Consider the following 27,989-nt stretch of genomic DNA (forward strand, 5'->3'; position numbering starts at 1 on the left):
ACATCAAATGGTGAGAAAGATAAAGTCAAAAGTAAAAAAAAAAAAAAGCTTATGTTGGTGAGTTGCTTTAAGAGGCATGAGTTCATTCTCACTAAACCTCCTCTAAGTTTTATTTTTACTTCTTTTATTTTAGATTCTTAAAATAATTTCAGTGTTGTAGCAATTAACGTCGAGTTTAATTTGAATTGACTAAGATGAAATGTTTTGATCTAATTTCATCATTCAATCTTTCTTATGCACTTAATATTTTAGTATAATTTTTTCTTTGATTTTTATCTTTACTTAATTATCAATTATTCTATTCATACATAAGGAATTATTAATCTAAAACTTTTTTTACTTTGAATATGATTAAATTCATTCTAAGTCTCGAGAGAGATACTTAAGGTTGGTCACAATGTAAAAGTCTCTTCTAATCCTCAAACGAATGCTTATTATCATAACTTAATCTCGAGTTCACTAGCACTTTAGGTTTATTAAATCAAAGAACGATGTATTTTTATTGAAAAACATATTGAATATAGGTATCGATTCGTTTATATACTTCAATTAGTATTTTAAAGAACTTGATGCATAATAATATGTTTGAAGACCGACGATAGTAGCATATTAACATGATATACTTCAATTAGTATATCATGTTTTTTAAAGCATAGACATCATAAAATATATCCTTTTAAGTGATGATACCATCTATTAACATGTTAGGTTAGGTGTGTTGTGTGGTGTGTGGGGAAATTTGACACTAATTTATACTTTAAAAACAAAAATTAACTACAAAAAAGTGCTTATAGTAGGTTCTTAATTATAGATAAAATCTAGCAGATCAAACCATTCTAATGAACAGAAGCTAAAGGATTCTATTCTAACTATGTTATTTATTTTATATCAGTATCTATTTTCAATTTTGTCACATGATGCATGTAAACATCATGGCTTTTTGCGATATATCTATCTTTATCTTGTAAATATCATCTTTTAGGTATCTATCTTTATCTGATCACGTCAGGTCAAAGACGACGATTGTTAGTTGATCTGAAACGAGGATGAATAGAAGTATCCATATTTATCTGATCTCGTCAGCTCAAACACACTTTGTTAGTTGATCTGAAGTGGGGATGAACAGAAGAAGAAAAAGACAAGTGTCTATATTTATTATTCCATCACAATCATTAGTTGATCTGAAATAAAGGATGAATAGAAAATTAGGCATAAAAAGGAACCCAAAAAAAATAAAAAATAAAAATAAAAACCACCACGAAATGAATTTTCGACACCTCAAATTATTTCTAAAATTGCATGACTGCAAAAATAAAAAATAAATTAGAAATGAATTATTTCTAAAATCGCATGACTTCGCATGTCATCGGAAACCATCATGCCATGTCGCAGGGTGACGGCCAGCTCGAATGGGGTCGCGTCGCACGTGCCGCCTTGTGCCCTCCCACGTGAACCCCACAGGTATTACGTTGGTCCAGGATAAATAATAGGTCGGCGTTTGGGTCCCCCCACACGACGAACCGAGTCGTACCCCAACCGAACCAAATGACCAGAGAGGATTCCTTGCAACGATGAGGCTTCTACCACAACCAGCCAATCCGGGCTGGGCCCACCCTCTTCCTCCTGTCTCGTCCGACTGCCCAGGAGAACGAAACCCCGTCCCCGACTCACCTACTCGGGCATTGCAACCACCCTTGACGCTGAGTCAGCTTTCTCACGTTTATATATTACACACTCGACGCTACTTTTGACTTCCAACAAAATTACGTATTTCTCCTTCTTAATTTATATATATATATATATATATATATATATATATATAATAGAGGGACCCACCTCATATGGAGGGGAGTGACATGTGACATATACATGTTATTTGGGGGAGGTAAATAAATCATGTACGGAGGCATACACGTGTCATAAAAAAAAGTTGCGAGAATAGAAAAGTAAAAATAATTTATCGTCAAAACCCAATATTTCATTCGATCTCTCTGTGCAGCTCACAACGCAGGCAGTGGCAGTCGGTGAAGTAGGAATCAAACCTCCCTTCATTTAATGGGGGCACACACACACCCTCTCCATTTCTTTATCTCTTTTACCACCTTCTTTTTATTTAGTGACAGGGAGAAGGCTTGTGGAAGAAGCTTACAAGGTGAAGGTGGGGGAAGACCGTGCCGCTGCGGTGTCTACCATTACGTTACAAGGCAAACAACGGGTGTCATTTGGTCCACTCCGCATCATTGCTATCCCACCCCTCTTTCTCTCTCTCTCTCTCTCTCTCTCTCTCTCCCACTGCCTCGCAGCTCGAAACCCTAATCCTGAGGGCTTCGGAGTCGATCCACTGCGCGTCGCGGCCGTCACGTGCGGGGGAATGCGGACTGCTTTCCGTCTGTTTCTCCTCTGATTTCTTGCTTGAACCGGAGGTGTTGGCAGGGAAGGGGGCGCCCAAGTGCCTGATCTGATGCCCCGGGTTCGCCTGGTGGGAAGCGGCGCGCGATGTCGTCGGCTCCGGCGGCCGCACCGATGTTTGAGCGCCATCGAGCTGTAGCACCCAACACCGTATGCTTGCTCTTCATCGCTGTTTTGATCTGTGCTACTTTTCTGCTTTTTGGTTACTGCTGTTATGGTTGTTGAAGTTTTAAAGCTGTAATCCTTGCGGTGTCTGCTTTTCTGCTTTTTGGTTACTGCTGTTATGGTTGTTGAAGTTTTAAAGCTGTAATCCTTGCGGTGTCTGCATATGCTTCTATTCACTTAGGACCGAATAGTAGCATGCTATTATTACCATATTTTTTTACTTAGAGCAAATTTGGTCCTTGGGGAAATTTAAGACTGTTAAATATTACACTTTATGCCCTGTGTAATGGTATCCTTTGTGGAATTACATATCTTTCTTCTCGTTGTCTTTATAGGATTTTATCGAAAGGTAAATCTCAACAGGTTTTCCATGATAGTACATACATCTATGTTGTCATAGAGTAGTCTATTAATGCTTGCCCTATAGCTTGCTAGTCTAAGTTGGGTAACTTTTTTTGTTTATTGCTATACACACAAATAAGCAAATTGAGATTAATAAATTCAAAGAAAAGGGAGGTACAATTGTGGTTATGCCTCCTAGGTAAGATAATTTGACTCAAGAAATTGTTAGCATAATTCCACTTAACCACAACAGAGAAAGCAAGTTATAAGTGGATTACTGGATGGTTTCAGACATGCTAGCATATGCTTTCGTGGTTAGAGAGACGGTGCACCATCTTTTTTGCAATGAACCACAACATGTTGTATGAGCTATGCATGAACCTTTGCTTCTAGACCCTTTTGTACTTGATCTTTGAAAATTGGAAATTATTCAATAAAGTTTAATGGAGAAGATCAGAGAAGGGAGGTTGTGTGTGAGGTTCAATTAATGCATGAACATTATACTTTGCTGTTTACAGGATGCATAGTCACACGGTGAAATACTAGCATGAGTTAGAAATGTTCACGTTCATTGTGATATTGATGGATGAACCTTTTTAACAAAAGTTAGACTATGCCCTTAAAATGACTAAACAATACTTTGAGTCCTTGAATGTGTTAAAATTCATAGTTTTAGACAAATATTGATCTATAGTTGTATCCCAAATTGGGACTGCTCCATAAGTGGAATCTTATTTGTTGCGATGTGCTATGTCTGAGAACCTTGTGCAATAATGCATATCAGTTGAAGTTGAACTGTCATTTGTAACACTAAACACCATATATGCCTAAATGATACTGTACGTCCTAGTTGTGTAACATTGATGACTAGTAAAACTTTGAGCAAGTTCTTTTGTTTAGAACTTTCGTATTACACCACTATACATTTATCAATTTTCTTATGTCCATATATATTGGACTTTCTTAAGGAAGCTCAAATACTGTCTTTGAGACTGTAATGATTTTGATTGTTATTCTTATCTTTCTGAGTGATCTGGAAAAATTGGTATTTTGCTTTTCTGTCATTAACTTTTGATCGCCTCTGCAGGTGTTCAAAAGTGGACCACTTTTTATTTCATCTAAAGGTTAGTTATGTCCTTTTTGCGCTGATGTTGTGCTTGATGAAATTTTCTGACTGTATAGTGCATATTAATTTTTCTCATGGATATTTTTGTGGATGTCAACAATTTTAATTCAAGCAACCAAATCATCTTTGATTATTCTGATATTCTCTGTAAATTTGAAGTGAACCTCCTTATGAAGTTAGATAGAACTAATTCTGGTTCTGTTTCTTAATTAGTTATTTCATTGTCAAAAATGTTAGGTTGGCAGGAATAGTAATCATGGTAATTCTGGCAGCCTTTTCAAGGCCTGCTTTTACTATGATGATAATTTAGCATCACACACTGCATCAATCCTAGGGCATTACCTAGGGCTTAAAAGCCCCAAAACCTAGACTCAAAGCAGAACACTATAAAATAAGCTCTTAATGATAATCGCTGAAATAGATTGCAAGGGCCACAAGTTTGAGTCATAGAGAAAGGGGGATAGGGAGTGAGAGGCTTGACATCATATAATGAGAGAGAGGAGCAACAAGGTAATGATCTAGGTCAACATCTTTGACGGATCAATCATGAGAGAGGTGTTACTTATCTGGTTTCTGATGATAGCTCCACTCCTCTGAGATGATTCAAATCATGAAATCTTTCCATCTCACATCGTTGAGGGTAGTTCTATTCATAATCAGGTATGAGATTGATTGGATTGATATATAGGATCATCAAGGAGCTAGGGTGGGGCTGTGGTGCTCGACCAGCTAGTATTTTACCTTGAGTAGAGAGTCACAAGGGGGCCTTGGTGATCCATCAAAGAGGGGGAGATGAGAGGGAGGTCGTGGGCGGAACAGATTCCAAGGAAGGCCTGGTTGAGTGAGCTTTGAGGGTAAGGTGATGCGAAGAAGGTGATTCCATCAGATCACAGTTCAGATTGCTATTTGGTCATTGTGAATTTTTTTTTTAATTGCCTTCTTGTCCTCCTACTTCAACAGTTTTATTTGTTAGTGATAATTTCTGATTTTATAATGTTTCTTCTCCTTTTCCCTGGAACTTTGATATATATATATATATATACTGATCTGCAGGAATAGGTTGGAAGTCATGGAAGAGGCGTTGGTTTATTCTCACAAGGACATCGTTGGTATTTTTCAAGAATGATCCTGTATGTTTGTTTATTTCTACTCGATACATTTGATATTGCTTTCCATGAAATTATTTACCGTATGGTTTATAAAAACTTGTTATTTCTGTTGCTTGTTGTAATGTGGTTATGTTCTAGCGTGCATTACCCCAAAGAGGTGGTGAAGTAAATCTTACTTTGGGTGGTATTGACCTAAACAATTCAGGGAGGTAAATTTTATTGTTTATGATTTTTGTACAATGATCTTGCTGTAATTCATATACATTGACATGTTTGTTCAAATTATATTTGTAGTGTGGTCGTTAGAGAAGATAAGAAGCTACTAACGGTTTTGTTTCCTGATGGACGTGATGGTCGGGCATTTACCCTTAAGGTGCTTCATTAATTATCTTCTTTCACCTTTTAGATGAATATTCCAGAAGGGTTGCCAACTCACTTTTTCTTCTTAAACAATATATCTTCATTAATCTTCATAAGCTTTTTAATTATGGGTGTACAGGCGGAATCATTGGAGGATTTATTTGAATGGAAAACGGCTCTTGAGCATGCACTTGCACAAGCTCCAAATGCTGCTCTTGTGGTGGGACACAATGGGATATTTCGTAATGACAATGCCGATACTTTTGAAGGATCATTCGAATATTGTTCGTTCCATTGACTGCAAGCTCTCACTTTCTGTAGCATGACATAGACTAAAGAAGACCCAAATTAGTAATAGTGTGACTCTGTCCAATTTTTTACTTCCATCCGTCGACTTACTGTTCTGCATCATGTGTAGGGAGAGACAAGCGTCCTATCAAGTCTTTGGTTGTTGGTAGGCCAATTTTGCTTGCACTTGAAGATATTGATGGGGGCCCATCCTTTTTAGAGAAAGCTTTACGGTTTCTTGAGAAGCATGGTAAGTCTCATATGATCAATATTGCAGTCAACACTCTCATCTGTGTTTTCTGATAATGACCGAGTTTTTTCTGGATTATATTGCTATGCTAAGTAGTAGTAATGACTAAATTGGATATTTGTTGTACATGACATTACCTCATGTCATTCCAAAACGCTTGGGTCTAATGTAGAAGGTACATGCATTGCCTACAGCATGGCTGTGATTATGTATGTTAACCTAGATGTAGGATTAAGGTTTGATGTGACAAATTGTTAGAGATCTTTGGAATCATGAAATTTAATGCTTTTTGGCAGCACAGGTCCCTAATGAATGTATAGATGCATATAACGGTCTTGTACAATGTCTGTTATCTAGTGTCACAAGGGGTTATTTTATCAAGCCGCGTCAGGATTTTACCTATGCCATTGCACTAACAACTGATCATGGATGGAACTAAATTAAAAAATGCCTACCATTTCAGCACCTAGGAATCCCTTGGGTGACATAAAGGCATGCTGCGCATGTGTAGTACGTAAGGGGTGGGCTTTGAGTACTAAGATGATTGCTTCATCCTCATGTAGAGATCCAGGTGATGGGTTTCGCTTTCCTTCTCTTGGGACTCATGCAGTACAATATTGTGTTGTAAGGTTTATATTTGCAAGAAAGTCATGAGATTAATTGCACATATTGCTTGTGTATCCCCTTGGTCCAAAAATTTTGTATGCATGTAGGTATTGCCAAGGCACTTCTCCCTTTCAACTGTTTGAGAAGGCAGACTTCTTTTATGTACAAAAAAGTGCCACACAGATTAGCAAAACAACACTTAAACTGTGACTGAATGGCACACAAGGAGCCTTAAAGATCATATTCATACATGGACTGTTCGAAATGTTAAAAGGACAACTGAACAAAACATGCCACATCTGGTTCAATTTTATTCAGATTTTTTTGTTTAGTCTGGTTTACAAAATTGAAAATCAAGATATATGTACCTGCATCCTGCTGTACTGCCTTGCTGGAAGCTTAGAACATATGACTGTTTTTCATGATATTCATGTTGTCATGCTATAGATTAATGTGGTACACGGTGTGTTAGTGAAAGCAATTCCATGCCAGTCATTTTGTTGGTATTGCATCATATTGGTGTTTGCTTGCGAAGTGGTGCATTATGGAGTGGCATGGACCAAATTGTACTGGTGCATAGCACAAATGGGTTGCTTCAGAGTTCAGATGACATTGACATGTGATGTTTTATGCTTCTATCAAAACCACACACATGCTAGCAAGTGGATAGAAAATTTCTGGATAATTGTTCAATTCAACTAATAGCGATGCAAGTTTTTTACAATTTTGAAGTGGCTTCCGATGAGAAGATAGCATGTCATCTTGTTAGTGTAACACAGTTCCAACTTCCATGATTGGTTATTGAGTTGCATTGATGCTCATGTAGTTATAAACTGGATGTACAGTTAGATACACTTTGCATACTTTTTTGCACCATGAGGAATTGTGCTGATATTTTGTGGTTAATCACCATATTTTTTTTGTTGCCAAGAACTTTTTCTGATTGAATGATTATAATTTTTTCTTTGGTTTTGTACAGGATTTTTAATTTTATGACCTCCATTACTTTTCTAAATTCTCTATTTTTGACTGTATGCTTATGCCCCTCAGTTGTATGGTGAAGCAGAACCCATTCAGTCTCAGGAACATGGATATAATTTTTTGCAGTTGATGCTGATCTTTAATAGCTAGATAATCAGTTATACAAATTAAATTTGTAGGTATTAAGGTCGAGGGGATCTTGCGGCAAGCAGCTGATGTTGAGGAAGTTGATCGAAGAATCCAAGAATATGAGCAAGGTTGTGTTCTTGTATCAGTTGCATAATTTTAGTTGTGGCAGATGCGGACTGAATACATAGGATAATACAGATTAGGCATATCTAGAACTATTCTTCATTCATCTCTTTTCTTGTTCGTTTGGTACTCAATGTTATGTCCTTGAACTATACATTAGTGTTAATATTGGTTTATTAACTTTCTGTCAGGAAAGACTGAATTTGCAGCTGACGAGGATGCCCATGTTGTTGGTGATTGCGTGAAGGTACTTATGCTTCTATTCTTCTGAGTCAATACCTGAAAGAACCATAACTAACATTTATGGAACACCACAGTATGTTCTTCGGGAGCTACCGTCATCTCCAGTTCCTGCATCCTGCTGTACTGCCTTGCTGGAAGCTTATAGTATGTCCGTTTGTAGTTATCCAAATAAGTAGCTTTCAGATGATGCTGTCATTTTAAGATTTTGTTTTGGGATTGTATGATCTTTTTAATCAGTAGACAAGTATGTTAAGCTAGAAATAATTATTGGAGTGGACTTGATTTGAAATTTAGATAAGATTGTATGAGGTAGAGTTTTCCTACTGGATAAGTACTTGAGATCTAGATAAGAATGACACATTTTTGTCTTGATGAATGCAGATGTTAGGTACACTTTTTGAGATTAAAATAGTTAATCAATAACAGTGTAGCCTAACCCATCTTTATGGTTTATACCATGGTATGCAGTATTGAATGGTACCGCCCGGTACGGATGGTATGTACCGGTCCGACGGCATACCGGTACATAGACTGTCCGGTACTGCTACAATGCTACAGTATTATATTGTAGTGGTGCTACAGTGATACAGTAATAAAAAGAAAATATATAAAATTGTTCGGTATACCAAGGTGTACCGCTCGGTATGCTCTGGTGTACCACTCGTTATACCGGTACCGTACCGAGCCAACCTCGAAACATCGGTATGGTACAGTATTGCATACATTGGTTTATACTTTATATAATTTTTTTTGGCCATCTTGTTCTTTCTATCTTCAAGGTTCGAAGCATTAAAATATTTCATTTGCAACCTATGCAATAGACTATTAGTTCTTAGTTGTTAAAAATAGATTATTGACTCATAGGTAATTTTGGATTATGTTCTGCTTCCTACTCTTGCGAACCAAGCCATTGTCAACTCGTTCAGTCACAAAATCTTCATTTTATTTAGCCCCAGTAGTTGAAATAAATCAATTTGCAAAACTAATCCATTTTGATGATTTTATGGTATTTAGCTGGAACTTTTGGATTCAGTTTAGATAAATGGTCTAAATTTTACCATTTGGCTTGATCCAGTTAGTACTCAATTCGGTGTTTCGGGTTCAAGTTTGATGTTTAGTTTAACATTTTCCTACTCTTTTGATCAAATTGGTCCTATCTAGTATTGACGCATCCAGATAAGTTGGGATCAAGCTATTGTGTTCAAATATTGTCATATGCTGTGTCAATAAGTTATCTTTATCCATTATAGTGATATAATCTACCGATCTGAGAGGACTGATATAATGTTGTACTTGACATTGCATTCCTTGTCATGCTGGTAGTTTTCATAATTCTAATTGTATCCTGTTTTCTGCTGTCTAAAAAGCAATTATAGATTCCCTTGGAAACATAAGTTTTCAATAATTATTTCATACCTGTTGAAAACCTATTGCTTTTAATGCCTATCTAACATTAGTACTCTGTGAAACATTCTTATGCCATGCTGGTAGTTACTGAATAACAAACTACTATGCTTCTCATGATCGTTGTTGTCATATGCTTTCTTCAATCTAGGAAATTTGTAGGTTATATATGAGCCATAGTATTTGGTTTATTTCATTTTCATATTTGCTTTGCTCATTTTTTCTGTGTTGTGTTGATTTTTTTGCCTTGATCTTATACCTGTATAGGGCTGGAACATAAGGAGGCTCGTATAAATGCTATGCGTTCTGCAATATCCGAGACATTTCCTGAACCAAATCGGAGGTTATTGCAGAGGTTGATTCTGTTTACTTTTGTGATCATCTAACTATTCCTGGATGCATAATTTTTTGTTGCTGTTCAGTGCAATTGAGCTTTACAAATTTCTTTTACGACGCTCATTGAACATGCTAGTACAGTTAAAGCTTCATTGCTTGTGCTTTTCTTTTTTCTTCTCTTAGATTACACTGTACAACTTCGTAGAGACAACTTGTTAAGGGTTATTACTAGCATTTCCATACACTAGTTTGTCAATAAACTCCTGTGATGGAGTTCATGTATTGTTTATTGAAGCTTGATGTGGTCTTAAAAAACTTTGGTCTGCACTGAGTTTTGGAGGCATGGAATATCTAAATGGGATGTACATAGTCAGGGGTCATAATTTTGTGTACCGGTACAATACTTGTGAGGACTCGAAATGGTACCATACCCGTTCCTACCAATATATCAACTCTTGGTACACCATTACGTACCGAGTTTCATAAAAAGTCTGAAGAAATACTGACAAGAAACAAAACTGCCCATTTTAGGGTTGTACCATCCTATAACAGGTGGTTCAAGCCCTACACCGGGCGTTTCTAGTGGTACAAGCCCTACTCCAAGCGTAACAGGTGGTACAACCTCTACACCTTGTGTTCCAGGTGGTACAAGGCCTATACTGCATGTACTGGGTGGTACAAGCCCTACATTGGGCGTACTGGATGGTACAAGCCCTGTACCAAGCAAACAGTTGGGCCCTGCACTGGATAGTGCAGGCCTTATATTGAGTGTACAACCCAGTTTATCCTGGTCCGTATACCAGGAGATTGTCGAGTCGATAAATAACGCCCATACCATTCTGTACGGGACGGTATTGTGAACCTTGTACATACTACATAGTTTAATATATTTGCCTACATTTTGCTATTATATGTGCTTAAATGAAATTTAGGATCATTTGTAGGCTTTTTAGGAGGGAGTTTTCTTGGTTAGCATCATGTATGGAATGATATTTGATGAAGCATCAGGGCATGTTTCCTTATAAGCAACAGGGCATGCAGGCATGGTTTAAAGTAACAATGCTTTGTTTAGGCCAAGTCTGCATCCATCAAATATTAGTACTGGTATAAGTACCAAGGATATGGATGATCAAAGAGATGTTAGGTCGTGCCTAAAAATGGACTCTTGTGAACATTTCTCTCCTCTTTTGATTTAATGGTTTGATGTTGAAGTAATTTTTTTTAAAGCATTTAAGAACAGAATCTTTGCATGCATTCCTTGGTTTAATTTTTTTGCTAGTCAACCTTTATGTTAACTGTAGTTATGAGTATACATCCTTCTATTTATCTGCAAAACCAAAGTTTTGCCATGCATGTTATAATAGGTGAGTTGGATAATGAACCATTTAAAGCCGTGCTTGTTCTTTTACAGAAAACCAGAGTATGGGTCAATATGCTGGTTGTTGCCTGCTTGATGTTGTGTCTTTCTCCTAAATTGTGTATCTTTATTCTCATCTTACACCGGCATGTTAGTTCTATATTGGTGCCTTTCAATTTATGGTGTCCCAAGACCATGGATAAATCATCATCAATATTATTGATCCCTTCTTGTGCAATTAATTCATCAAGTTCTTAACTGAATTCTTGATGTTTTCTTGGTTCAGATGAAACAATATTGTAAACCTAAAAGGATGTGAAGAAAAAATATCTCATGCAGAAAGGAATGGGACCAAAGCATGCCATTTTATATCATAAGCCCAGTAATAAATATCTACATCAAGTTTTTAACTTCATGTTTATTTATGGAAAAGAGGCACCCACTATCAGTTTTAGTACCATATTCAAGGACAAGAATTAAAATTTGATTTATAATGTACATCAACTGATGAATTTCCCACGTCTTAGTGATATTTTGGATATACAAAGAGATAACTTTAATATGACAGAGCCATCTAACTTATTAGTCTTGCTGGCTAGCCCAGATATATGTTGGTAGTTTTCTATAGATGTGCAACAAATCTCTCAATAAACATATTTTCCAGGAGAATTTAACTGCTCCTAAATGAGTTATATTTGTTGTATCTTTATTCCCTTTTTTTTTTTTTACTGAGGTAAGCTTTGAACTTTTGGACTGTGCCATGTCCTTGAGGAAAAGTTTTGGAGATCAATAAGGCAGCCACTAGGATACTTGGTCAAAACCCAGTTTGGTGGCAGCAGTTTCTCTAGGTTGGATCCTCATCAAGTGGATGATGCACATCTGCCATTGGTTACAAGAAATCTTGTAATCTTGTTACAAGTATATTCATTAGATCGGTTCATCAATAACTAACTGTTAAATCAGTATTCTATTTTGACTTTGTGCCTTTGGTTCCATTATGATTATTTATCAATAATGAAATAATTCCTTCACAGAGATAGGAGACATAATTCATATGGCTATAGTAAGTGTCGTTTAGACTGCTTTAATGACAGTATTTACATTTCTCCCTCTCACTCATTATAGTGAAGGAGTGGACTTGGGGGTATTACTAATTGAGTAATTAATTGTAAAAAAAATGAGTAATTGAATTGTGTCAATTGTTTAATTGATCATGTTTATGTGGTCAATTTCCTATCTGGAGTCACACTAACATGAACGATTCTGTCAACATAGGCATACACTGGTACTCCAAGACCATGTACATGCATTTGTTAATTATATTTGTAGTTAATCCTTACAAGGTGATCAGTTTGCTAATAAGAATTGGCAAGATGTACCTGAACAGCAATTATTTGCTGCATAAACTGGGTCTTGTTATGTGTCACCCTTGTTTCTTCACATGTTCTCAACGTCAGTCACCTAGGTAAGTGCTAGATCTCCAAAGGCTGTTGTTCTGCTTTATGGTTATAAGTAACTTTGTGTTCTAGATTATTAAGTACCAAGGTGCTTCTGCTTCATTCAATTTGGTTTATGACAGTCTTCAAGTTAGTGTTAGTTTTGATATATTAATTTGTTTACCGTACGAGCATTTGCTGATTAAATCAGCTATATATTTTTTGATTCAAAATTTTATTATCCTTCAATCTTCCATCTTTTTGGTCATTGATCGAAGTTTTGATTGCAAGATGTATAGTTAATTCTTACAATGCAAGCTTTTGTTTCTTAGGATTTTGAAAATGATGCATGTTATTGCCTCTCATACTGCTGAGAATCGGATGACTCCATCTGCTGTTGCTGCTTGCATGGCACCTCTTTTACTGAGACCACTTTTGGCTGGGGAATGTGAGCTGGATGATGACTTTGATATGAATGGTGACAATTCTGCTCAGCTTCTGGCAGCGGCAAATGCAGCTAATAATGCTCAGGCTATTATCACAACTCTCTTGGAGGAGTATGAAAGTGCATTTGATGTATGACCCTGACCTATTGTTGAGTCAAATTACTTGCATGCTATTATCTTTGTTTCAAATTTTGATTTTTGAACTTCAAGTCAAAAAAGAGAAATATGATCAGGATCAGGATCCATTAGTTGGAAAATTAGAAACAATCTGCATTGGATTGAATCAGATGGATTGGAGGATATGTATTTGTTTTGGTGGATATGAATGTATGTTTTGTAAAAATAAATTTCAAGAAACAATTAGAAAAGAAAGAAATTATTATGTAAAATTTTCTTATATTCTAACATATGTCAAGAACCCAAAATTTACAGTCATAAATTTTGGAAATCTTTTTTGTTTTCTATTCTTTACATCACCTCATTGTTTTCCTTTCTTGAAACAAAAATAGGTGTCGAGATATGCAAAGTTACATATCATTATGTATATGTAATGGGTAGATGTTAGGTTTCATGTGCCTGCCTTCATATTTTCAAGTCATCTCTTTTTTAACTATGGTTTAACATTTTGGGTGTCGGATTCGTGCCACTCCCCGGCCTGCCCGGTTTGGGTCTGGTATGTGCCAGCATACCAAAACATGGTATGCCGGCATGAACTGTGGTCTATGCTACCGATCCAATAGTTCATTGGACCGGTACACATGTTTGCACTAGAACTGTTGCTTTATTCTATACCAGCTGCCTTTATTTCTTTAAAAATGTTTAGAGGCACTCAATACAGATACTTTAGGCAATTTTGCCAAGAGTGGATTTTCTGAAATAAAGATATAACTTGACCTTTTCTTCAAGTGAATTTCTTGCTCACTTCTTCCTTTGTTATCAATTTTTATGCTCTTCTATCAAACTTGTTCTTTTTCTGAGCAAACTCAGAACTATATATTTCCCTGTACTTGTGAATTTTAGTGACTTTAAAATATTTGATAAACTTTACTCTGGAGATATCTAAATTTCAGATACTGTGAACATATGGATTTGTTTTCCTGTCCAATATTCTGGTATCCACTTAGAAGCATGTAACTGAGAACAACTGATCATTTATTTGCATATTATGTTTAGTTCATTTTGCTTCTGTTTAGCTAGCCATTGTTTATCGTCTTCGCCTTAACAATCTATTGTTACTTAAATAAGGTAATGGTATCTCCATTTATCCCCTTTTATTTATTTGGATATCGACTTGTCTTAATCTAGCTTTTATCTTCTTCGCAGGATTGTAATTTACGGAGATGCTCTCTCTCATCCAACTCTCAGATTGGAGACACTGGCAGTGAAGAGTCCATAGATGATGTCAATACAGATGTTAAAGATAATGGATATCATGATGCAGAAAATGATGCAGAACCTGACATGGAGGATGATGATAATGATGAACGTGTGCTTAGTGGAAAACTGAGCGAAAGCAGTGGATATGCTGGCAGTGACCTTTATGAGTGCAAGGTTTTGTTCTTGATTTATTATAATTTTTATTGCTAGACTTTTGTATATCCATGTAGCATTTATTTTCTGTTGTGTGCTTTCTTATCTTTTTATTTTCATCACTGTTCATTTAAAGGCCGAAGCAAAAGAAACTGCTTTCTAATTTATGGTCTTTCTAATTCATGTACGTTTGTAGTTTACAACCAGAAATACATTTATTATCTGCAAGGTTTAAATACTGCTTGTTAGTACAGTTCAGTATCTATTGATTTGACAATCAATCGGGGTGCAGTATGGAAATTGTGCCCGGTTCAGTCTGATATGGGCTATACTGCGTTGCAAGTGCACTGTATCAGGTTTATCAGGCGGTGAACAGACCATTATTAAACTGTACTGGACTGTAACTGGTACCAATTTTTGGAACTTCTGATAATTTTGCTGTCCCTTCTTCTTCTCTCTTTTTTTTTTCTCTTGTCTCATACCCTCTCTTTGTATTACACGTTTTGTGCAATATTTTCAAAAGGTGCTCGAGAGAAGCCAGGTGAGGCTCAAGTGCCTCGCAAAACCTCAAGGCGAGGCGTTATGATGAAGCATTGCCTGGGTGCTTACTTGAGCCTTGGCATCGAGCACCTCGAGTGAGCTTCCGAGTGAAGATAGGTCGAGGTTCGTGCCTAGATCAATTGAACAAGCAAGTTGGTTCAATCGAACCAAATAATCCGCCTTCGTCCGTAGCTTTGTCCTCCGCCCTCATCTTCCCATACCTTCCTCCAAAGCCGTCAGTTACTCATCTTTTTAATCCATTTTTTCTCATTTTGATTAACTTGCTGCATCATATTGAGGTGGTGCACTATTACTTAGTTAGGAGTTAGAACTGTTTAGCACCATATTGCTAATACTATTTAGCATAGATCTACATCAGTAGAACCCTGTTTGGCATAGGTTTCAATTGTAATATATATTTTTAAATTTTAATATTTTGGAGCGTCTTGCTTCAAAACATTGATTCATAGTACTTTGAAAAACATTGATTCTGTGTTGGTTGTAGAATAAAAGATTTTCTATGATTAAGCTGAGAGATTAGCTCATTGTTGATTATTTTAAATTGCATATGTGATAGTGGATTTTCAAAAGTCATTCTAGCCTGTATCTCTATGGTAGCTTCTTCAATCATTTCAATTCTGAATATTTGACCATGAAAATTTTAATCTGTGCCTTTCTTTAATTTTTTTTTATAAAACCATCTCTAACTATTTGTATTATATTAGAAGAGGTCTGTGAATAACAAAATATGCATTTTAAGCCAAGTTTTTAGTTTGTGTCTGAGTACCATTCATTTTGTTAATATTCATGATTTCATGCTTCTCAATATGTTATTAGGGGACTAGCTTAGGAATTAGGACATTTGGTGCCTTGTTTATTCCACATCGCAGCATTCTCTTACCATGCAGCTATAGTTCCATATGGGGAACAAAGAGAGAGTGGACTTGTATAGATTTACTGACTTACAATTTAGATACATATGCTTAATCAATTTTTGCTACAGTTTGTGCCATTAATTGGTTCAGTATGTCACCAGAGTGATGTGAATAGTATAGGGCAAGGTTCTAAATACCACTAGGACTGGTCCATACCAATTGGTATATATATATATATATATATATATATATATATATATATATATATATATATATATATATGGTCAACCCCTCGTTACCTCTCATGATGCCTGCCTGAGTGCCAACCACCATACGCCTGGATACTCTTCCTCTGTTTCCTCCCCCTTCCCTCTGCCGCATCCTCTCTTTCTCTTCTTCTTTTCTCTTCTTCTTCTCCTATCCTCTCTCCTTCCTTTCCTCCTCCATATTTCAGTATGCCAACAATCAGTATGGATCTGGTATCTAAGATTTTAACATAGAGGAAGGATTGTTACTATGAGACTGGTATGTACTGGCTGGTGTTTGCTCGTCCGATCATGATCTTGAACCCAAATGGCCCTTTTCGGGTGGTCCAAGTGCGGTACATGGCTTGCCACTTGTTCTGATTTTAAACAATGATGTGGCTTTTTCTGATTGTTGTAATGTCCAACTGTAACAATCATGGCCTTAACGTTATACCGTTATCCAGTTATTTTTGTTTTGGAAACATAAACAATGTATTTTGCTGCATCTCTGCTACTATATTGGCTTTTCATGAGAACCTTTAGATAACATTAGTAAACTTCTGGATGACGACGACGACAGCAAATAACAACAAAGCCATAAGTCCCAACTATTTGGGGTCGGTTATATGGATCTTTTGTCATCATGGAGATATATAAAAAGCCAATACTAAAATTGGTTAAGATTCATGTTCATAAGATATGACATAGTTTTATGCTGGTTGTCAATGACCTAATGCAACTCTCCATTTTTCTCATTCAGGCTTGGGGCCGGCATTGGCAATGTTATTAGTAAACTTCTGGGCCAACTAATTTATCTGAATCTGGTTGTAACTTTGAGAATCAGCATCTGAAGCTCCAGACTTAGATAACTGATTATTATTTGTGTTGTCATATATAATTACTTGAAAAAATTATTTGAACTGAGATTACCATAATATTTGCTGATAGTTTCTTGCACTAGCCAGTGGTTATTGAAATTTTGTTGGTTGGTTGATTTTGACTTCCTGACATTGGAGAATGGTGGTACAATAAAATATATCCGTGTCTGCGTGTAGGTCCTGTACAATGCTTGATGACTTCGATTATAAACACTGTTTACTAACTTGTGCAAAGTGAAGGAAGGAGTTAATTCTGTTATTGCTTATGTGCTCTCAATTGTTTGTTCACTGTGTGTGCTCGTGTGCAAACTTTATCTGCTTTTCTGTATGCACTGCTTGGGTGGGCTGACCTGTGTATGTGCTTGTGCTGACTGACCAGGTGGCTCTAGTAGTATGTGAAGTCAAAAGTCTGTAGTGGCTGTCATTTGACAGATGATGATTAAACATGTATCTTCTAGCTGGAAGTTCAGTTTTAGTGAAAATGCATTGTTTTTCTTAGGAAACTAATATTAGTTTCTTCTTCATGGTGTGGTTGGCCTTTTTCACCGTTATTGTATATGCTAGCTTTGAAGTAGAGCATAACACTAGGATGGGAAAGGTCTCTCTAAAGGATGAAGTGTTGTATTTGTTATTTTCAGTTACATGGTTTAAAATACTGATCAGACCAAGCACCGAGCACCGACAATGTACTGACTAATTTGCTGATCCGACCAAGCACCAACAATGGACAATGCAACTTAGTACTGCTTATTATATCATTAGTTTCTTTTATTAGTTTTTTCTGTTATATGGGTAGCCATTGACAAAAAAAAAATCTCGGTTGGTGCCAGTCTTGGTAACCGGTTGAATCTGTATGGTACCATTCTATCAGCTGACCCATTCTGCTTGGTATTACCAGAAAAGAATAATAAAAGAACAGATATACTGACTAGTATTAACCTATATGGTCTGCTACCGGTCCGACCAAGGACCGAAAAATAACAACTGGTACGTATCCATACTGACTGTTATCCGATTCTTTGGTTATAGGCCGGTATTTGTAGAGTCTTGGCCATGTATCTGTCAGACAGATTGTCGGAACCAGTATCAGACTGGGGTTTAAAACCTTATATTAATCAAATGCATTGCATCCTGCATCCTAGAAATGAATACTGTTGACATGTTACGTAATGCTCAGATGTTGGTTAGTCTTCACTATGTAGTGGCCAAAGGGAATGATATTATGTTATGGTGGCTGCAATAATCAGTGTTTAGATAGAAACAAGCTTCAGCCACAATGCAAGATTAAGATTTAGTTCATACTTTATCCATATTCCCTGATCGATATCAGTATAAGCTGATCTACATAAGGATCTTCCCCTTTATAGTTGAGAAATCCCATTGTTATGGATTAGTGCTCAAATTGCTATTGAAAATGGCCAGAACTAGCTGGAATCTTCCAGAATCAATCGGGAATTAGCGAAACTCTCTGAGATTGGTTGATACTTGAAAGAATCAGTTTATTCTGGTAGATGAATACCAAATCATGGAGGGGGAGTTATAGGTCCAACAGCCACCACCACAGCCACTTGTAATAGTGAGAGGAGGGAGAAAGGGAAGGAGACTGTTTGCCACAAGATTTGCCACACCCATTGCTATGTGACAGTTGCAGTCATTTCCTGCTCACTGCCTTAAAGTTTTCTATTTTGCATTGTTTGGTTGCTATTGTTGTCAACACTCTTGCCACCACAAAGGTGGCTCTGCCTTCTCCTAGAGAGTGATGTGTCTGCATTGCTATGCCTCAGTCTCTATCACTGTCTGCTCATAAATACAAAGTCACTTTGACCTTCTTCTCAAATAAGAAATGGGGAGAGATAAAAGGGAGATGAAAACCAGGCCTGTCAATTACTACTTGATGCTACAAAGTTACCTTCACTTGCTCCTTCTTGAGATCGACAGTTTGTTGCTGCCTCACTTTCTTGGCTAGAATTTTCACAGCAATGTGGAAATTGCATGTGAGAAAGGTCACAACTTGAAATCGCTCAAGTTGGGCAGATTAATATCTTCAATCAAGTTGATAAAAGGTCCATAGAAATTCAACTGTTTTTGACTAAAGATGTTCAAATTCAACATACATGGATCACTCTATATCAAAATTAAACAAGTTTAAAGCCAGTTTTGGTGGTTTAACCTGTATGGACCATTTTGTTCTTTTACAAGAAAACCAAATTAACTTGGCTCTTTCAATTACTAGTATAAACTTCTATTCAATATTTTAGATGCCATTTTCTTTTACATGTCAATTGTTATGCTAATGAATAAGAATTGATTTCACATATTGCTTTAATTGTTGTTGGAACTGTTCAGAGTTTCATGGTAACAGACCTGTCTTGATTTCATTGTCCTACTTAATTAGTTCCATGCTGTCTATATTTGTGACTTGTCTACTCCAGTTTGCTGGTGTGAAACTTATTTGAATTTCTTATATATAGAAACATTTATTTTTTACCAATAATTTATCACAAAATATTGATAGAAATTTTCTTTTCTCTTTTTTATGCATTTGTTTTGTATATTAGCTGGATATTGTAAAGAAATTCCAACAAAGATATTCTAATATCCTATTTATTTTTTAGCTTGTTGAGCTATACACTTGGATTAACATTCATATTGGACTCTTCTATGTCTATAGGTAACACTGATGGACAGTGGCTGTTTTAATTTATTTGCAAGACATTTTGAGTATTTATTAAAAATGCAAGGGCTTAATCAAAGATGAACTCTGTTTTCCTCTGCATAACTTTATTTGTAGTATAAAATATAATCACACCGATGGGGACAAATAGTTTGTTTTTTTTACCTGTTTATTACTTATCTGTCTCTTATTTTCATTATTCTTATTTATTTCTAATGTCTTTCTATATTTTTTCTTTATAAGTTTTATTTATTAATTTTTAAATTGTTTTCTTGGGAGATTTCAATCCCACCTAACCATTTAATCCAATCTGTCTGATTTAACTGTACTGCCATTTGTCAAACCTGGACTCAATTTTGATCTTGCAATTTCTGATATAAATGTGAATACAATCTCTATTGAATTGACAATAGTGCACTTTATGTTGTAATGTACATGTCAATTGTTATGCTATCGAATAAGAATTGATTCCAGATATTGCTTTAATTGTTGTTGGGAACTGTTCAGAGTTTCATGGTAACAGACCTGTCTTGATTTCATTGTCTTACTTGATTAGTTCCATGCTGTCTATATTTGTGACTTGTCTACTCCAGTTTGCTGGTGTGAAACTTATTTGAATTTCTTTATTGCTTGCTTAAAGCAGGTTTTTGCGGGTGATGATTCAGAGCCTGATTCTCCAAAAGATAATCAATCTTCAGCAACTAAGACAGAATTGGTTATGGATTTGAAAACTCATCATAATGAGCAATCTTTGACAAGCAATAATACTGAGAAGTCAGTGGCTGAGAAGGATGCCTCTGATGTCTTACCTACGCAAGAATCTTCCATGTCAATGGGAGAAATCTTATCTTCCCTACATCCAGGAAATTCTTTACCAGCTCATGTAGCTGAATATAGTGTAGATAGATACTCTAGTAAAGTGAATGGATCGCACACACATATGAAGCGCACTAATTTTTGGGGCCGCAACAATGTAAGTGGTTTAATCCATTAAAGCTTGTCAAATATGAAGTTGGCAATGAAGACTACATAAGAATTTCTAAAATTTTGGTTATTTTCACTGTTGCATGCTTCCCATGGATAAGTTCACTTTGATTATGATGAGTCAGAATAAGAGTATCATCAATCTCCCTAGGCCTAAAACTGTTTCTCTATTCCACTTTTGATTTTTTTCATTTATAATTTGAAGACAATGTTTTTATTCATTAAACTTGAGGATAGGAATGATTTATAAATGTTTATATATGATACTTATTTATTTGAATATTTCAGGCCAGAAAGAATCAGCCACTCGAACAAGTCGATTCTTCTGGAGAAGAAGAGTAAGTTCTCTATTGCACTCTTGAAATATTTTGAATTTTAAAATGACACAATGTTATATTATATATTGCATTATATTTGCCAGAATAGACACTTTATGTGTTATATTTAATTTCTGTTCTCTTGTTATTTCTCTCATTGGTATGTCTTTATAATTATTTTGTTAGTAATTCAGAATTATAGACATTACAAAATTGATTTAGCCTTGAACTGACAATCTATTAGAACAAAATGCTAAAATCTGTTGTAATTTATTAAAAAATTGCTTTTGCTATTCTAAGGGTTTATCTTTGGAACCCACATATGTGTTAGTGTATGTTTAGCACATACTTTAATAGAAACATTTATCGAAAAGTGGCTTATAATTTCCTGCTGAGCCTATTCTTCGACTGCTAATTGGAACTTAACTTTGATAGGCTTGCTATTCAAAGGCTTGAGCTCACAAAGAATGACCTTCAAATAAGAATAGCTAAAGAGGTATGAGTTGAAAATTTCTCGTGGCATAGCATACTTGACAGGATGGAGATTGTGTACATGATTACTGAGACTGTGTGATGGTACTTTTTAGGCAAAAGGCAATGCCATTCTACAAGCAAGTTTGGAAAGAAGAAAGCAAGCTTTGCACGAGCGTCGATTAGCTCTAGAGCAAGATGTATGTGCTTTTCCCAAAACCACTATGTAGCCTACTCTTCTTCAGTGTTCTGTATGATCGATGCATCTTATACTTCATGAATTATTTTAAAGCTGTGACATGGCAATAGAGCCTTTTTGCTATTATGTTAGTATGCATTTGTTTTATATAAAAAAAATACTTCATTGACATTAAATAAGATTAGGAGTTTTTGTTTCATCAGATGGAGGTATGTTGCCATCCTTTTTGCATGACATGATTCCATGCTATTCTGGTTGGCATGCTTCTGTGCCAGTTGACACAGGCCACAATTGGGATAGCCACATGCTGGCACCTTTTCTATGGATCGGCATGGACAAGGACAAGCTGGCAACATCCTGGCATAATACATTTTGATTCAAGGATGTGGCCTAATCGTGATGACTTATTCAATATATATCATTCTTCATAATATCTTGGCACCTCTGGCAGCAGTTTGTGCTTGACTTGCTTTTTGGCTGCTTTTCAGTATATTTATCTTTTATTATGGTGTGCATGAGCTCTTCCTTTTGGATGTTAAATTGGCTTACATAAAATTGCTTATTTATGTCCGATTATTGATCCTTCAAGCAGCAAGTAGAAATGGATTCACATGTTCTCATATAGTAACATCACTTTTGTCCTTAAGATCTTTCCCTTGTCCATTGATGATTATGCTTATAAAATTTGGTGGAATTGTAGAAATGATGGTATATTTGAATGATATAAATTGGCTATACAAAGGCGCAAAACTATTCGTGAGTCTCAATAAGAGCTGCAAGATACTTTTGTTGTAATTAGTGACTAAGTATTGAAAAACCATTTTTTCAAAAGCATCCACAATATGCCAGGGTCATGGTACTGTCCAGTGTATATGTGGTACTTCGAAGCATGGGCAACCTCATGTAAATTTCAGTTAAATATATATATAACAACGTTAAGTATAAATTAGGCATATACATTGAAGTTGAAGTAATAGGTAAAAATATGCAAAGATTAAATATACATTAAAGGTTTTCATTGTGATAAGTTATAAGAAATAACTTGTGGTTGTGAATGTGCTATATATTGCACATATTGAACATTTTATCAAGGCCGCATTGCCTTATGTAGGATATAATTACTCGTGCATATGTGCAGCCAGATAGACTGCATTTTAGCCTGCTAAAAAAATTGTATACTCGACAATGAGAAAGTAAGAGTAAATATTTTGTTAATATTTTTCTTCTAAGAGGCTAGGATGAGGATCTTGTAAAAGATTCAATGTGAAGTTAAAATATTTAATATAATATTTGTTAGTCTCAGAACTACTAAACAACTATGCCTCTTTAAAATGTTAGGTACTTCAAAGTGAGGTAAGACCCAAACAAATAAAGGAAGGATACAATCATCAGGGTTATGAGGAGCAAAATTTTGAGTCTTGTATGTCTTTTATAAGCAAAACCTCATTGCATTTTAGTGTTTGAGAGGTAATAAACTAGATCAAATAAAGACCCAATGATATGGAAAAAAGTACAACAAACAAGCTGAAGGATTCAACAATGTCTAATTCATTTTACATTCTGGGGAGCCAACCTTTATGTTCTTTTATATGTACAATAAGTTTTGAAGAAACAATTAGTCCTCTTAGATATGTGCCTTAGTTACCTCTCCCAACTTCTAATCTCTTCCTATTCACAAATTCTAAGCTCACCTTTACACTTCAATCTTTAAATTTTAGTTAGGTTATTTTTCACATCAATGTACTACACCAAAGTGTAGACTTAAAGAATCATAGTTGAGCAATTTTGGAAATCCTTAAAGAGAATCACACCAGGTCAGTCAATACCGATTAGTAGATACCAGTCCAATCGGTCTTTGAAACTTTAGTTATATTGTCACGACTCGGGCTTGATAGGCTAATTAGTTTGTCAATTTCATTGAACCGAAACTACTGATCAAAATGCCTAAGCTGAAATTAATAATAATATATCAATCAAACCCTTGTAAGCTAATTTAAGTCTTGTTCACTTCCGATGTGGGACTAATTGAGAAGTTACAATCTCCCTCACTTAAGGGTTTGACGTCCTCATCAAGATTCAACATAGCTCAGATCAAACCCTTGCATGGTGCATATGAGACGTAATCCAATGGTGGCTCAAGCCTCCTGACCATGCCCCAATACTAGTTTGGCTCTGATACCAAATATCATGACCCGGGCCTGATAAGCTAATTGACCTTTTCACTTCGTTGAACCTAAACTATTGATCAAAATACTTGAGTTAAAGTTGACAATAGTATACCCATCAGATTCTTATAAGTCAATCTTAGTCTTATCCACTTCATATACAGGGCTAATCGTGGTGTTACATATATAGACAACTATACTTATGGATCAAATTGTTGGGCAATCAAATAAGTTAGGAAATTATTTATGGAAAATATTTGTGTTGCTAATGATGTATGGATGTCTAAGTTACTAAGATAAAAAAAAAATGAAATGATCACATTTGTAGAAGTTAAGGTGGTACTTACTTATAAAGGGTAAAATAAATATTTGGTATAAATATTTCTTTGGTATGTTTGGTGTGTTTATTAACCATTAGTAAACAGATACGTCCATTTAAATAATTACCTTTTATCATTTAATGATTCTAATTTAAATTTTTTCCTTGTCCTCAATTTATAGTCTTTTTTGACCTATTCAGCAAAATAGGGGCTTGTTGCTGGATTGGTCTTAAGTTCCAGGAGCAGGTGACCAGAACTCTGGAAAGGTCAAAAGGTCTATGAAGCTTATGTGAATATTTAGGAAAGAGCTTACATTTTCTAACTGTGACTGTATACAAATTAGACCTTAATTTTCTCATCAGACTTGTATCTGCTTGGCATTATAGAAAACATAATTTTACTTTTGTATGGAACACTACTTTAATGTGAATATCTTTGTTTTCATTTATAATGATAGCTATTGTTGCTTTATGTTGAAACAGAAGTTCTTATATATAGCGGCACTACATGCCTTGAAGAACTAGTGTTATTGACTAGTGAATTTTCTTTAGGTATCAAGACTACAAGAGCAGTTACAGGCTGAGAGAGACCTTAGAGCTGCTTTGGAGGTTGGTTTGAGCATGTCTTCTGGACAGTTCTCCAGTTCACGGACTATGGATTCTAAGGTATGTCTATTGTTTTATAAATTTACCAATACTTGGAAGGGTATATTGGATTATGAAAAATGTGCTGCTTTCTGTGAAGACAAGGGCAGAACTTGAGGAGATCGCTCTTGCTGAAGCAGATGTTGCCAGATTGAAGCAGAAGGTTGCAGAGCTCCATCTCCAACTTAATCAGCAACGCCAAAATCAGTATGGATCGATCCCTCATGCTTGTGACCGATATCAGCACCTTCCAGCACCTCTTCTACAGCAGTAAGATATTGTTTGCACATAAACTTCATATGAATATTTTTTTGGGCATGTCAAATTTATAAAACTATACTCACTATCTCTTTACGTAACACAAATTTTAATTACTAAGATCCTATCTCTGCCTCTCTTCACATCGACAATATTGTCTTTTAGATCCTTATGTACAATAAAGCTATACCTTTTATTTGGTCAATGTTTTCTTGAGTGAGCAAGGCTAAAGATCTATATAATATTGGATCTCCAAATATAACAATTTGGATTATGCACCATCTTCATTTGGAACACAAATTTACCATGTAGGAAAACACTAACCATAGGTCATGGTTACAAAGGGGTATCCCAGTAACTAAGATTAGTGGTTACATTTCTGATTTACTTAACTAATGGTCTAGAGGATTGCCCATCTTGCATCTGCAGTACAAGGAGTCCAATCTTCTCTTCTAAGCAATATGTGCCACACAATTAAACTTATTTTAGTTCATGTTATCGGATGGTTGTGACATTATTTCTAGTTACATTACCAATAGTACTTTTCTTTTACTTGTGTACACCTATCCAGTTATCCAAATGCAGTCAACTTTTAAATTTATGTTGCAAAAAGTTTTTTTAATCTGTAACTTTAGCATGTTTCTTATCTTGGTACCACAATTTTGTATATCTTTTGCAGGAAGATCGTCCAACAAGATTTTGATATGAGCCTTGCTTTTTGCAACCATGAGAAGAAACAAAGAAGTGAGGCAAGTCTAATAGACTCTTTATTCTCTTGCATTGTTTTACAAATTCCTCTCACAACGGCATTTGATTAATCATTAGTTGTTATTTACCCTATGATTATTGATTTTCATAGTAAAAATAAGTGAAAATTCAAGTCCTCCATGAAATTTCAATTTTAGAATTAAATTTAATAATCTGTATATATAAGAAATTTTTATATTTTTACAGTAAAGAAAAAAAATACTATTGATGTAGTTAATTAGAATATCTACTATATCTTTGTCCTTGTAAATAAAGGTCCCAATTATATATTAAATGCTATGCTTTTAATTTTGAACCCATTTCTCCTAAGCTTATAATTACTGTTTAATTTCTCCATTTCCTTTTTATCTCTTTTCCCTGGCCCTTTTCTTCTGCGTATAATGTTGGGATGTGTTCCCCCTACTAAAGGCTTATCTACCTTGAGTGACAAGAGGACCTCAACAACAAAGAGGTTAAACTAAGGTAAATAAAGCTAACATATTAAATAAAATAAGATATCAAACTCAACTCATGACATGTAGTGCTCTATTTTTCATCCATGTTTAAATCTCAACTATGCTCTGGTTTTGTAGTTAATGGTGTATGATGTGCATCTATAACTTTAGACAATGTGTATCTAAAGATGTAATTTGTGGGCCACTCTGGGATCTTTTTTCCTGCATTGTGCATCATGAAGCTCTTGTACATTGAGAAGATTAACCACAACAGCTGATTCTACAAAGTTGTACATGTTAATTTTTTTGTTGCCTACATGTTTTTTGGGGAATGAAGGTCCCTAGTGGCTTAAACATCTTTTAGCAAGGAGACATTTTTACTGATTTCTGGATTTTATTAGTAAGGAGTGAATCCAGGATTTATATTCGATATTCAATTTGTCAATAATGAAATGAAGACTTTAAAATGCCATCATTCTGGAATTTAAAGTATGTTTGGTAATTCTGGTAGCTCATATCCTATATCATCGCAGGAGAGCTCATCAGCAACAGAATGGAGGAGCATCAAGCCTCAAATGCCACCTTATCCTGGTTCCAAACAGCTTTCTAGGAAAAATGCTGCAGATAAAGCAAGTCTGAATGATTTAAGAGGTATGGAGATGGAGGCATCGACCAGCATGCCATCAGAGGCCAATCCCAGCGTGGTTAGCAACAGCATGCCCAAGGCCACCGAGGTAAGCGAATCCATTTCTGAAATTTCTAGATCTCCCATAAATATTGAAGGGTGGGGGGGGTTTATCAGGGTGCTGAACATCAAAGGCAGCCGCTAGTGGCATCTTCGACTCTGGTGGAACTGACGACCCGTCTTGATTTCTTCAAAGAGCGGAGATCGCAACTCATGCAGCAGCTCCATAGCCTTGATCTGAGCCATGGGGCATCCTCACAAGGTCTGGCGTACAAATCCTCCCCTCCTTGGAACAACAGTCCCAGATAAGGCATTGTAGCCACACCCACTTGTATATCCTTGATTTGTGCAATCTGCCATGCATAATAGTCCTCTTTGCATCTGAAACCTGTTCTGGGTAAGGTTTGCTGCATTTGTGGTGATTGCTGCAGGAATGTAAATTTTGGTATCGTTGTTTCCTTATTCTCATCACGTGTGATGGAGAGAGAGAGAGAGAGTTGTATCTTCCTTAGTACAGTCCATTCCTTGGTTCTGGTTGCTATTTGTTTAGCAGTTAGTCTTGAATACAATACCAATGTACTTGATAGCTTGTGGAACTTGGCTTCATGTCTCTTTGTGATGCTGTAACTTAAGGGGCTTTACATCTATCGTTTCAAAGTCTGGAAGTAGCATATTTTGTCTTATACACTTTATTAGTGCGAATATAACCCCTCCAAATGTTTGAAATCTTATATATGCGTCACTCTTGCTAATATGCGTCTGATAAACTCAAGTTATTAAATATCACAAACATGGTTGTGGGCTTTCCAATATTAATCCGAGCTTTGATATTGCAATGTTTAGTTTTAATACCTAAAAACATCATATTTAGATTTTTTTTTTTTCTTTTTTA

At 35.7% G+C, this 27,989-nt stretch overlaps 1 protein-coding gene across 1 annotated transcript; it reads left to right on the top strand.

The window, feature by feature from the left end:
* Positions 1-2,121: 2,121 nt before the first annotated feature.
* Positions 2,122-27,768, top strand: LOC103973904 (rho GTPase-activating protein 7). The gene is made up of 22 exons (XM_065166551.1): positions 2,122-2,559; positions 4,004-4,040; positions 5,096-5,172; positions 5,290-5,360; positions 5,446-5,524; positions 5,651-5,795; positions 5,930-6,049; positions 7,816-7,893; positions 8,080-8,135; positions 8,206-8,275; positions 9,803-9,890; positions 12,997-13,240; positions 14,434-14,661; positions 20,496-20,825; positions 21,125-21,174; positions 21,589-21,649; positions 21,741-21,824; positions 24,860-24,973; positions 25,053-25,222; positions 25,890-25,959; positions 26,946-27,146; positions 27,215-27,768. Exons 1-22 carry the CDS (start codon positions 2,497-2,499, stop codon positions 27,404-27,406), a joined length of 2,628 nt encoding a protein of 875 aa, XP_065022623.1. The 5' UTR covers positions 2,122-2,496; the 3' UTR covers positions 27,407-27,768.
* Positions 27,769-27,989: the final 221 nt, after the last annotated feature.

The sequence above is a fragment of the Musa acuminata genome, chromosome BXJ3-9 (assembly GCF_036884655.1).
Source record: "Musa acuminata AAA Group cultivar baxijiao chromosome BXJ3-9, Cavendish_Baxijiao_AAA, whole genome shotgun sequence".
Lineage (NCBI taxonomy): Eukaryota > Viridiplantae > Streptophyta > Magnoliopsida > Zingiberales > Musaceae > Musa > Musa acuminata.